The sequence below is a fragment of the Megascapheus bottae genome, chromosome 17, assembly GCF_031878675.1.
Source record: "Megascapheus bottae isolate mThoBot1 chromosome 17, mThoBot2.hap1, whole genome shotgun sequence".
NCBI classification, from domain to species: domain Eukaryota; kingdom Metazoa; phylum Chordata; class Mammalia; order Rodentia; family Geomyidae; genus Megascapheus; species Megascapheus bottae.
In genome coordinates, this window is record NC_143525.1 from 7458909 (window position 1) to 7472148 (window position 13240).

A 13240-nucleotide genomic window follows, 5' to 3' on the forward strand; every position below is an offset into this window, starting at 1 on the left:
GTGTTCAATCTTTACCAGAAGGGGATCTCTGGTTAGAGCCACCCATGTACTGAATGGATGAAAGGGGAAAAAAATATCTACTGCCATCAACCAAAACATTCAAGGGCAAGCAGAATTCTGTCTCGGGCTACTGACTGTTCTCTTTTTCTCCTATTTCCTCCAAAGACAGAGATAACCAAGCTCGTTTTTAGACGTTCAGACAACGTTTCTTACTTGGTTTGGATGCAGGAACCAAAGTTGGAGAACAGGGATGGTCACTTGTCACCAGGTCTTGAGCTCGTGTATGCACGCGTTGCAGGAGAAGTGCTCAGGGGGTGAGAGCTTTAAGTTCAGTACATGTGATGGCCCAGTCGTCTCAAGCACAAGCCTGGGTCCCTGGCCTCAGTTTAGGTCCCAGAAGCAATGGGTTTGAACTCTTTCCTTGACTTTGAACCTCACCACTAGGGAGAGGCAAAGACTCACAGAAAACCCAACTCCCTTTCTGGTTGCGTGAAATCCCGGCGCTGATAAGGTAGGAGGACCTACGGGGCTGGCTGGAAAGGACGAAGGAGCTCTGGCCCTGACCCTGGCCAGCGGCAGGGTCATTCTATCCTGGCTTGGTGGAGGGGGGGAGGCGGTGGGCTCTTCGTGTCTCCTGGAGCGCCTTGTTGATTAACTGGAGTCCAAGCCTTAGGTGACGAGAAAGCTTCAAGTGCCTAGGGAGGGGAGGGCGGGAAGCAAAGAGTTCCCCCCCTCCCCTCCTCCCTATCTACCACTGGCACCCGGGGCGCCCGGGCTCGTAGACGTGGGCGGCGGGGAGCGGCTGTCCTCTCCTCCGCCGCCCTCCCCGCGCGGCGCTCCGGTGTGTGTGTGTGTGTGTGTGTGTGTGTGTGTGTGTGTGTGCGCGCGAGTGCGGGTGTCTCCCTCGCCGCCTCTCGCACACGCTCTGGCACTCGTGCAGGCGGCCAGCCGGCGGCTCCCCGGGCTCGGCTCGCTTGGCCGTGGCCGCTGCGCTCCCGCCTCGCACCCGCCCGCCGCCACCTCTGCAGTCGTCGCCGGGCATGGTGAGTGAGTGACAGCCAGCGGCGCCTAGCCGGACCCCTGACTCTCCGCCGGCTCCGGCTCCAGAGCTGCCAGCCTACGGCGTGGAGGGGGTGTGGGGTGGGGGGGAGACAACGCCGCGGGGCTGGGGCGGCGAGAAGGCGCCTGGGAAAGGCTGCTGCCCGTGAGCCCTCGGTTCCCCGGGTTCAACCCGGTGCGCGGCTGCGCGCATCCTCCCGGCCCGCCAGGACTTAGCTCGTCGAGGGCCGCGCGCTCCCCTTCCCTCCAGCCTGTCGCCCCACCCCTGTGACCGCTTCCCCCTCCACCCCCCGTCTTGTCCCGCAGGATCCGCCCGGACGGGACCACACCGCCGCCACCGCCGCTGCCGCCGCTACCCGGAGCCGTGCTTGGGGTCCTGCCTGAGCCGAGCCGCGCGCGCGCGCGCGGGGGGCCACCGCTGTCGCCGGCGGCGGCGGGCGGGGGGGCGGGGGATGGGGCTGCCCGGGAGGCGCGCCGATCCCGCAGGGGGAGCGCGGAGCCCGCGCGCAGCGTGAGAACCCAGAGCAGCCCGGCTCGGGTCCCCGGGTCCGTGCGCACCCCGCGCCGCCGCCGCCGCTCGCCGCCCGCGCCTCGATGGCGCCATCGCTCCGGCGCCGCTGACCTGCCCCGCGCGCTCGGCTCCCAGCCCGCGTGTCCACCTTCGGAGCCCGGCCCCGGCCCCCGAGGTTAGCGGCCTGCCGGGTGGCGCGGGGCGGGGAAGTGGGGGTGGGTGGGTGGGGTGGAAGAGCTTCCCCGGCGCCCTCGCCGCCCGGCCCCGCCATGGCGCTGCGGAGCCTCCTGCTGCTACTGCCTCTGCTGCTGCTGCTGCTGATCTCGCTCGAGTCCCTACACTTGCTACCGGGCGCTGACGCCGCCCGCGGCCGCGCCGCCAACCGGACCCTGAGCGCGGGCGCCGCTGCCGTCGGGGGTCGGCGTCCCGGGGGTGCCTTGGCCCGGGGTGGCCGCCAGCTGAACGGCACCGCCCGGGCGTCCGGCGTCCCGGAGACGGGGAGCCGGCGGGGTCAGCCCGCGGCGGAGGCGGCGGCCAGCGCGACCGTCACCTACGAGACGTGCTGGGGCTACTACGACGTGAGCGGCCAGTACGACAAGGAGTTCGAGTGCAACAACAGCGAGAGCGGCTACCTGTACTGCTGCGGCACCTGCTACTACCGATTCTGCTGCAAGAAACGCCACGAGAAGCTGGACCAGGGCCAGTGCACCAACTACCAGAGTCCCGTATGGGTACAGACGCCCAGCACCAAGGTGGTGTCGCCGGGGCCCGAGAACAAGTACGACCCGGAGAAGGACAAGACCAACTTCACCGTCTACATCACTTGCGGAGTGATTGCCTTTGTCATCGTGGCCGGCGTCTTTGCCAAGGTCTCCTATGACAAGGCCCACCGCCCTCCGAGGGAGATGAACATCCACAGGTGAGAGTGACAGGGTCTCCTGGGTGCCTGTCCCCGTGGCATCCCCCACCCCCACCCCACCCCTTGAAATGCGCCTCCCCTGGCCTCTCCAAGCGCGCACCTGGGCTCCAGATGATAAGTCACTTCCACCAGCCCTCAGACAATCAGCAATACATCCATCTCGTTTGTCAAGCTTCTCTGTTTCTTATGGGAATCCCCCTCCCTCCCTCTCCCTTCCCCAAATTAGGCTTTGGTGTCCTGAGGGAAATTAGGAATGGGGTGGAGGGGGGCGAGTCTGGAAAGTTCAGATTTAAGAATGTTACTGTGATCTCTCCAATGGTGATCTAGTGCTGTACAGACACTTTTGGTGGAGGCTTTTATGATACTTAGTTTATTGAGTGGAGCCAGAGTGGTATTTTTCATTGCGTGCAGTTGATGGAGGTTGGGGACCCAAAATGAAGGGCAGTGCTCCGTTGCCTGTGCCACTGAGATGCTCCTAGATGTTGGGGATGCCTCTGCCAGGAGGAAGGAAGAACGGCTTCTCCCTCCTTGTGAAGAGAACTTACGGATATTTTCTCTTTCCTGTTGAATCTGGAGGATTTGTTCTTTGAAACCCGGAGTTAACAGTTCAAACCTGGCTGAGCATCTCTCCCCCACACCCCCACACATGGTAGATAGAGAGGCAGTGCGGGTTGCCTCCCATCAAAACTTACACCAAGAGCATAAAACACGGTAGTCTGTGGTTCACTCTTGTTTTTTTTTTTTGTGGGGGGGGAAGGAGTGGGCAGGGACTTTCTTAAGCAGTATTTTATTTCCTTTGTCCTTTCTTTTTTTGGTACTGTGGATAGAACTTAGGCAAGCACAAAAGGGTCAACAGGGATCTCACCTCTTCCAGGAACTACAGGGGAATACAGATGTGATTCAATAGGGTCTGCTCAGGGAACTTCCATTTCTGATGCATGCATGGTCTGTGGTCACTGCCCCAGTTGTCAGGACTAGCTCTGGGACCCATGCTTCTGAGTTGACCTACCAGGCCTCACCTGAACTCACCCACCTTTGCTTACTGTCACATGTTTGTTATCCTTCTGGCTTGAATTCCCATCTCTTCCCTTTGAGGAGGGTATGTAAACCACTCCTGCCTTTCAAGAGAAAGCAGAGAGGACAGAAATTTTTAGGCATGTGGAAATAGCGGAATGTTTCCCTCCACTTCTTACTGTGGGTGTGATTAAAAAGGGGACAAAATACTGAGAAGAACAGTCACCTCCTTGTCAGGTTTTATTGCCACAAATTCACCAGGTCTGGGTATTTCTAACTGTACTACTGCTGGAATGTGGGTGTCTCTGAAGGGAACAGTCTTTCATGACCCTCTCTTATGACCTGAGGCTGCCTATGCCCTCTCTTCCTCCCTCACCTGTTCTATCAGGTAGCACAAGCTTACTCAGCATCTTCTTCTGCCTGGACTAGTCTTGGGGCACTGATAGGAAGATTATGAACAATAGTGTCTCAGAGGCATAAGATAGGCTGCACAGGGAGCAAAATAAGGGCAAGAAACTTCCTCCACCGCATCTCATATCACAGTGAATTTCTCTGTAGGCTCAGAAAGCAGAGAAAGTATGACCTGTAGGTAGGAGCCTTCCTAACGCAGGTATGTTAGTCCTGCTCATCTTTCCACTTCTGCCTCAGGATTAAGAAGCACATACCTTCTTTCTTCCCATTCCCTTCTCATCAGCCTTTCTGCTCTGCCTTTGGCTTCTTCCTAATTGGTTCTCACAAATCTTTGGGTTTCTCTCTTTATGGCGTCATTGTTCTTCGCATTCTTAAAAGAAATCTAGTCCCTATACAGACCCTACTGCCTCATAGAGTTTATTCACCATTACCTGGAGTATTACAACAGCCTCAGATTTTGAGATTGAACATCTTTGGATGCTGGCAATGGCCTATGACCCTGGAGAGGTGACTAGTTTTCTCAGTATTTTGTCCCCTTTTTAATCACACAAGTACCCCCTGTTTCAAACCAGGATGACTAAGATGATACCACTTGGACAATTTCTCTTGGGCTAGGGAAGAGACATAACCACAGAAAGGAGCTGAATTTCAGGCTTTGGACCATTATGTAAATTCGAGATGTTCTTTTTCAAGTTTACCTCCTGATTTTATTCAGTTCACAGCACCTCTCTCAGCAGCTGCAGTCTGGCATGATCAGTGCTTTGGAAACCATCAAACTGGTGCTGGTGGGGTAGGAGACAATGTCTGTGTATGTGCAGGGGGTGGGGAGGGTGGGAGCAGGAAGACAAGGATGAGAGATCCACTAGAGCACTCCATGAGTGACCTTGAGTAGGTCAGGGAAATTTACCTGTCCATTCCAGATAACTCTGATGTGGCAAGATCACATCTGGACTTCTGCTTTCCAAGCATGCCAGAAATGAGTGTTCACAAGGTTCGTAGACCCCAGAGTGGGGATGTGGAGGTCTTCTCACTCTACTCACATCTCAGAGGTCACTGCTTGCCATTCTGAGAAGATTGTGGTGTGTGTGTGTGTGTGTGTGTGTGTGTGTGTGTTGAAACTATCCTGTTGGGGAATGGAGATAGGGAAAAGGAAAGTGTGATGGAGATGGAAGAATGTACACTCTTCTGAGTTTCCCTTCTGGAGAGTGGGAGGAAGAAATTTCGTACTTGTGAGAAATCAGGGGGAACGAGGAGCTGGGGGATGGTGGGGGAGTCCTATGTTCAGTTACATACTTGGAAAGCAGTTCAGCCAAGGCATTTCCTTACTAAAAGGAAAATCAGAGCCATGCTCCTAGGTAAACCTCTCTGATGATGGGATTTGAATGAGCAGGCCTGAGTCGGAAGGAGTTTTGGTGAAAGCAGCCTGGTTGCAAAGGGATATTTGTGGCAGTTTAAGAAGGGATGAAATAAAGGACTAGCCACATGCCTCTCATTGGTGTTCCCAAGCTGGGTAGTCCTCCATCTGTTCAGATGGCTGCACATTCCTTACGGGAGGGGTTTCTTGTGTCACTCCATCCCCTCCAGGAAAGAACAGGTTTTGTCCTTTCCAGAAACGATTAGACCTTGCTGTCATGGGAAGTTAGAGGAAACTTCCTGCCCTCCTCGGTGATTCTCACAGATGAGTTCCAAGGCAGATGCAGCTAGCTGGACCTGCAGGAAGAGACAGAGATGGCACATAAGACCCAAGGTAGATCCATGCTTAGATGCAGACGGCCTACTCTTCCCCACTGAAATGCTATTTCCCACTAGGATACAGATTCGCTTTATGTTTTGTTTTGGTTTGCTTTCCCCCTTTGTCTGTTATAGAGATTCTCAGACTAAGGATGGAGCTGATGGGCTGCAGAAATCAAACAATTTTAATGCTACCTGTGAGGTTTAGCAGCTCTTCCTGGGGGCTGTCAGGAGACTGGTCCCTTTTGTCATTCTCTTCTGAGAGAACTGTCTCACACCCAAACCTGTATCTTTGTCCTTACCCTGAGTTGATTCATGAGTGTCTTGGAGATGAGAATTCACTCTAAGGGAAAATATGTGCGGCTTTGTTTTTAAAGTTGCTAGTTAACAGTTAGGTCAGAAAGCTGTTAGATGACCAAGGATGCAGCTGGCAAAGTCAGAGGTGCCTGGGGCCCTCTTACCACGTGGTATGTACAGGGGAGGGAGGGATGGTGGGGGAGGTAGAGGGAGGATATGCAAAAGCCAGAATGAATATCATCAGGAGAATGGAAAAGTATTAAAAGCAACTTGTCAACAGAATCCTTCATTTCTGAGTTCTGCTTATTCTAAGGGAAGTCAAGGGAATGCTTTGACTTTTTCTCTCACCATAAATTAGTCACAGACACAAAGATCTCTGCTTTTCCTTAAGAGCCAGGTAAGTGCAGTAAAAGAAACATGGGTGACTGATAGGGAAGATTTCTTCCGAGGCACGGGGACAACAGAATGGCAAATCTCTTCACATGCTCCACTTTTTGTTTGTTTTGTTTTGTCTCATGCTTCTGTGCCCATGGTGGGGCTTTAACTCAGTCTGGGTGCTGGAGCTCTTCCATCTGATTAACTGGAAATGATAGTCTCATGGACTTTCCTGCCTGAGCTGGCTTTGAACCATAATCCTCAAACCCTCAGCTTACTGACTAAGCTGGGACTACAGGTGTGAGCACCACTGCCTAACATAAAGTGTTCTACTTTTTGAATCATGTTTCTCCATGATGATTTGATCTAAACAGAGTCAACTATTTTTTTAATTTTGAATATTATAATTAGAAGGAAAGAAAAAAACTATTTGGACTGAAGTTCTTGGTCTTTCTTATATGTTTTCCTTTCTCGTTGCGTTAAAAAAAATGTGTGTAGGAAGCCTGAAAAATTGTGCCAGGAGTTGAGAACTTTGATGGAGGAGGGCTGCAGGAGAAGGACACTAGGAAGTGAGAAAGAAGCAAAGGTAGCGAAAGTGGATCTCTTCCAATGATAGGGAAAATGAATATTGCCCAGGCCCTTGAAAAAGCATGTTTTTTCCCCTAATCTCTGTGTATGCATGCATCAATAACCCTGTTCATCTTGAGTGAGTAAAATGTGCTTCAGAAAACAAGGTATATATCTATAAAGCAAGTGTTGCCTTTGACATGTAAGGCTGACAGAATTCACACTTGTTCCGCCAGTACAATCACGCAAATCCTTTGCAAAATCTAGATTTTGACAGTCCCTCCTGGTCACAGGTCCCTCCGGTCTTTCTCCAAGCTACCCCACTCCCTTTTCCTTCACCTACTGTTCTACCGAAGACTCAAAGTGCATTCATTTTGGGGAATCTGCTGCTAAGATACCAACAGCTCACCCACCATTCTAGGCTGCCTAAACACAGGTAGAAGAAAATGTCTATTTCATTGTTTTTAACCTGTTTTAATGAGAGTTCAGATTGACCGTCTTGTTGATTCGAATCAATTGTGCAAGAAACAGTGGTCAAAAGACAAGTTGGAAAGGGGAGCTGACTGAAAGAGATTATTAATCACCAGCCCCAGATCTGAGAACAGACCAGGAAACAACACCAAAAGAAGCATTATCTTCCTAGGTCAGCTGCCTGGTTTCTCCAGGGCTAGGCAGGATTGCATTTAGGTTGTATCTTTCTCTCTCCCATAGCCAGGAGGAACCTGTGTCCTTACCACATGCTGGATTTAGCACCTTCGCCTAAAGATGAGAGGTTAGCAGCCTACTGGTTCCCTGCCTCCTTTTTCTATTCAAACTCACACAGAATCTAAGTTGAAATGATCAGGGATTGAAGCTCATTTTGCCTGAAAATTTTGGTCATGTTCATGGGCAATATATATCTGGTGACAGCACAAAATCGTAGTTTAGAATTTATGGATGTCGATATGGTGGGAAGGACACCATGATGGAAACATAAGGGCAGAGGCTAATTCATTGTGTAGATACCTTTTGCTATAGTCAGTTTCCTCTGCTCTGTGTCTGTCTCCATCTCTTTCTCCTCTCTTGTCTGTCTGTCTGTCTCCTTTTGTTTGTTTTTGGTGGTTCTGGAGAGGTTTTGAAGATTGAACTCTAGGGCTTAGGCACTGTCCCTGAGCTTTTATTTTGCTTAAGAGGAGCACTTTTACTACCTTTAGTCACAGTGCCACTTCTGATTTTCTGGTGGTTAATTGGAGAGATAAGAGTCTCATGGCCTTTCCTGCCTGGGCTGGCTTCAAACCTCGATCCTCAGATCTCAACCTCTTGAGTAGCTAGGATTATAGGTGTGAGCCACTGGCACCAGCTTTTTTGTCCTCCCCCCTCCAATCACATTTATGATCTCACATCTGTGCCAGCTTTCTTTTCAGAGATTATAGAGAAAAAGGTTGTGTGTGTGTAATTGGGGAAGAGAGGGTGTAACTAGAAAACACTCAGAGGATCTTAGTTCTTTGCCCTTGATCCTGTAGCAGGCTTATTTAAAAACAATCAAGACCAATTGCTAAGATTGCTAATTCAATTTTTTTTCCCATAAGTAAACCAAAAATGTTATAAAAAGGTAGGTTAGTAGATTTTACTCTTTCACCATCCATTATAGAAACATAAATCATTACTGTAGACAATTCATTGAATCTAACTCCTTAATTTTGTATGTGGATCAACTGAAATCTGGAGAGACTGGGTTATAATGGTGGGATTCCTCAGCCGGTACAGCAAGAACCTGGACTAAATGCCAGGACTCCATAATTGGCTTCATCTTGTCCAACAAAGATCTATTCCATTTTTACTGTATGTACAATTCTTAGCCATCATCAAATAACTTTCAGCTACTGAGCAATATGAGTGGCAGCCTTCTTCTTCCTCTTCCTTCCCCACACTTCTACGCCTTGCTCTGGCTCAATGTTTCCATCTACCAAAAGGTATTTGTCGATCGTAGTCTGTCCTTTTGCAGTTTTTCCACAGTCTTTTCTAAAAGGTAATGAATGACCTGATCTACCCATAATCCTTTAATAAGAAATGAGTAATGCCTACCATTGAAGAAAGTAAATGCAGCACAACCCAAAGGGAGGGTGGACTGTGGCAAGAAATCACTGAATAACACTGTGGGTAGAAATCTGTAATTAAAGTGCAAGCTGTGGAAGCTTCCTTTCTTGGCCAGAGAATAGATGTGCGCGAGTGTGTGTGTGTGTGTGTGTGTGTGTGTGTGTGTGTGTGTGTGTGTGTGTGTGTGTGTGTATCTGTGTAGAAGGTGAATGGTGAGGCCTATCAGAGCAATGGGCTTCAGCTTTGCTGATGGCTGGTGTCCTCTTGCCATCTGTGACCCTATGTATGGGCTGTGACTCCAGGATCATCCTTCACCATGGCTCCTGGCTGTGTAACACAGCCCTGTGAGCCACAGGAACACAATTCCTAGTGCTAGCTGTTCCCTTTCTCAGAAAAAAAGAAGAAACCCACAGGCTAGTGGGGCTGGAAATTGAAGCCACTCTGTGGGGCATGAAGTTGGGGGTGGAAGGGAGGGAAGGTGTTCAGGTGATGTGCCTAATCCTTTCTTTGCAAGAACCAGAGCATCTATGCCCCAGAGTTTCGCCTCTCCCAGCAGTCACCTTGAGAGGTCACACGCTGATTTTTCTTTTAGTTTTTCAGGAGATGGCCACCTTGCACCTTCTCTTGGAAGTGAGCGCCCAGGCCCTGTTGTCCTGACTGTCTGTAATCGTGTATCATATTTTTATCCTCCTAAGATAGATTTGGTTCTTGTAAGTCATTGGGCTGAGGCTCATGAATGGAAAAAAAAAAAAGGTGGTGAGAAATCACAAGAGCCTCCAGGAATGAAAGCTACTCTCCCAGGGGCAATGCAGCTGTCACTGAAGACAGGAGCCCAGAAGGGGAACCATCTGGACAGAGAGCAATGATCAGTTAGCCCCCCACCCCACATGAGGACCCCCGCACCCATGATGAGTACATTGATGGGCCACTCCTCACATGGAAGGATAGCTCCTATCCTCCAGAAAGACCAGTTTTATGCTTTCCTCATGGGTCCAGCAAGCAGTGGGGTAAGTGGGGTGACAGAACAAAACGAAGGAGTTGAATATGCATCCAACATTTCAAATGACTGCCTGAAAAAGGGTGGAAGAAAAAGAATGCCCCACATTTCTGCATAAAATAGTAGACAGATCTCTCAATTTAGCTTCCTGCTTTGATACTAAGGGTAAAGGGACCCAGTTTCTTTGGGATGCATGCAGAGAGGAGGTTTGGGTTCAGAGCCCAAGTTCACTGCTCCCTCCCACTCTCCTTCCCAGGGCCATTGCCTCTGCTTTCCACCTTCTGAGAGGGGTCATGTCTTGGGCCAGGCAGCCATTAGACACTGACAAACCCAGAGAGGAGAGGCAGTCATGAGCACTGCCCATAGATCCCTAGAGTACATGTACCAAATCTGCCTCCTCCCCTGACCTCAAATCCACATTGACAATATAAGATTGGTCCTAGAAAATGCAGTGAGAGAGGGGCAGGCTGAATGCAGGAGCAAGGTGAGCAGGGGGCACCCAAGAGTATTTGCAGGTGAGACAGTAGCCAGCTGTGGGTGTGGCAGCTTTCCCTCACCTCCATCAGGAATTAGGGGACGGTGAGCATCTGGACACTTGTGTTACACCCCTGATTTTAGTGACAGTCATAAAGACCACTTTTAGACACCCCAAGGGAAAGATGATTCCAGTGTCAACGTGGGGAGCCTCCACCACTCCAGACAGGTGTCTGCAGGGTGGGAGGGAGCTCTATTTCTCAGAACCTCATATTACGCTATCATCTGTGTGACCCTAGGGAGGATATCTGGGGAGCACCTGAGCTATCAGTCGAAGGCTCAAGTAATGGAGTTCATGTATGAGTACCTGTTTTTGAGAACTTGATCTTCACCTAGAAGGCTGCTACCTTCTACCCTGTGAACAAGAGCTCATTTTATAGATGAGGAAATCAAAATCAGAGAGGCTTAATAATTTATTCAAGGTCACATGGCTAGTATATTACCCCTCCTTTCTTCCCTCCTTTCCTTCCTCCTTTTTTTTCCTCCACCCCCCTCCTTTTCTCTTTCTCTTTATCTTTTTTCTCTTCCTCCTTTTTCCTCTACCACTCCCTCCTTCCACCTCTTTGGGATCTAGTAATGTGCTGGCTCACACTTTTCTCATGTAAATGGGTCAGTGATACTCAGATTTCTTAAGAAGGCCGAGTCTCACCTGTCTGGGCCATGGGCCAGACTGTTGCCAGAAAAGACTAAACAAAAAACAAAAACAAACAAACAACTAAGTGATCTACCTTCCAGGGTAGTGCAGCCAGGGTGGGTAACACACCCTCTCACTCCCACCACTTAGGCAGCCTGCAAGATATGGAGGTGCCCTGGGCAACAACAGGACTCTTCTACAAATGGATTCTTTTGGCTAAGGTGGGTGAAAATTCTGCAAGGCACTGTAAAGCACAAAATAAAACCTTGGTATTAATCGAGGGGTTGGGGATAGCAAAAAGACTTCATGGTCTTGGAAGAAGTCCTGGACAATTCTTCACTTGAGAGAGGCCAGATATGGTAGGAGAAGGGTGAAAAGACGTGATCTGGGAGGAAGGATGCATCTCAGGCCAGCCCCTACTTTAATTACTGAGACATAACAGCTTACACACAGCCTCATTTATCACAACCACTTGCACCCCATTTATAATATCTAGTGTTGTGCATACAAGACACAGAATCGCAGCAGACTCTCTTCTTGTCTGTTCTAGTTTTCTTCTCCCTTCCCTCTGCTCTCCTCCTCTATGTGCTGTGTCTCCATTCCTTTTGTTATCAAGGCTTCCATTCTGAAGGGCACTGGAAGAGGAAGAAACCTTGAGATTATTCAAGTAGCCCTGTGCTTCTCTCCAGCAGCTGAAAGCTGTGGCAGGCACCATACTTCCAGTTGGGTGATGGCCAGAGCTGAGCCCACAACTCTGGTCTGCAGCTTCATGGTAGAAATGGCCGAACAGGAACTCTGAGCCAAGGGAGGTAGAATGCCATGTCTTTAGATTCCCTTGCAAGCCACACTGCTGAAGACCATGCTAAACCTCCTGTCCTTCCTGCCTCATGTCTACTCTTAGCCAGAAGGGCAGGGTGGTCCTTAGAACCTCTCATCCTAAGCTGCTGTCTCTCTTTCCAGACCCCTGGGAACTGGAACTCCAGAAAGGGCTGGAGCTTTGGCCCTATGCCTAAGTCTGGGAGAAGAGTCTTTGCTTTTGCAACAAATACTCTCATTATTCTTTGCTTTTTTGGCATTTGGTCTCGTGTACTGTTCCCATTAGCTTCGGCATTAAAGTCTCATTACTCAGGACACCTGTCCTCTGGACATATCCGTTGTTCCCTTAGCCAAATGTCCTCTTCTGGGAAGTGTATTTTCCACCCAAACAACCATGTTTCCTTTCTTCCTTCTCTTTTGCTTTGCGGAGGAGGAAGTTGGTCTCGGGGAACAGCTGTTAATGTTAAGTGGCGTCAGAAAATGTCATCTAGAGACCTTCCAGCTCTTTTCAAGTCTGTGCCAGGGGCCAGACACATTAGGGGCCAAACTCCATACTAGTCCAGCAGGGAACTGTAAGAATTTTTTTTTCCTCCTCCAGTCCTAGGAGGACTTCTGGTCAGAATTCAGCAAAGGGAATTCTGTCCCTAGTCAGAATTTGGACAGCCTTGTGAAAGGGCGTGTAATGCTCCTTTTAACCCCCACCCCTGAATTATTGGAGCGAGTCCAGCTCAAATGCTGACTGGCTTCAGAGCATGAAGCATGCAACCTCCCTCTTGGACTCATAGTTGGCTTTCTCAGACCTTTCATTGCCTTCTGGTAAAGAGGCCCGAGGTTTCCCAGTAGTATTAGCCCATGGGTGTGGAAGAGTTTTTCTGCAATGGGAACTAGCTTCTTACTTATGTCTATGCCAGAACTTGCCTCCCTATTCGAAAACATTTGTGAAAAAAGATAGGAGTGTTCAAGCAAAGGATCTGTCACATCTCTCTGTCTCTTTCTTTCTTATCACATCATCATATCATGAAAATGTCCCTTTGTGTTACTTTTAGTCTCTCATACCCTGTCATTTTTTTCTCCATCTGGTCTGTGTTTGATTCCTGGTCAGTTCTGTTGAGTAATCTTCCTTCCTTTCTCTCTGTCTGGCTCTGGCTGTCCTCCTTGAAGTTGTCCTGCTGTAACTTCATTAAACCATATTAATTGAAATGCCACTACTTCAAAATTTATCCAAATTGGACATGGACAAAGTTGTGATTTTTTTTCTTTTCTCTGTCTGATAAAACACGTGATGAACAGATTAATGGT

The 13240-nt window shown here is 49.7% G+C and overlaps 1 protein-coding gene across 2 annotated transcripts in view; it reads left to right on the forward strand.

Annotated features, from left to right (window-relative positions):
• Positions 1 to 1814: 1814 nt before the first annotated feature.
• The window catches only part of Shisa6 (shisa family member 6), a 286815-nt gene continuing 275389 nt past the window's right edge, over positions 1815 to 13240 (forward strand). For both annotated transcript variants that reach the window (XM_090349540.1, XM_090349541.1), the window contains exon 1: positions 1815 to 2489. In XM_090349540.1, the coding sequence (XP_090205666.1) occupies positions 1840 to 2489 (650 nt within the window). In that variant the 5' untranslated portion in view covers positions 1815 to 1839. The remainder of the gene's footprint in view (positions 2490 to 13240) is intronic.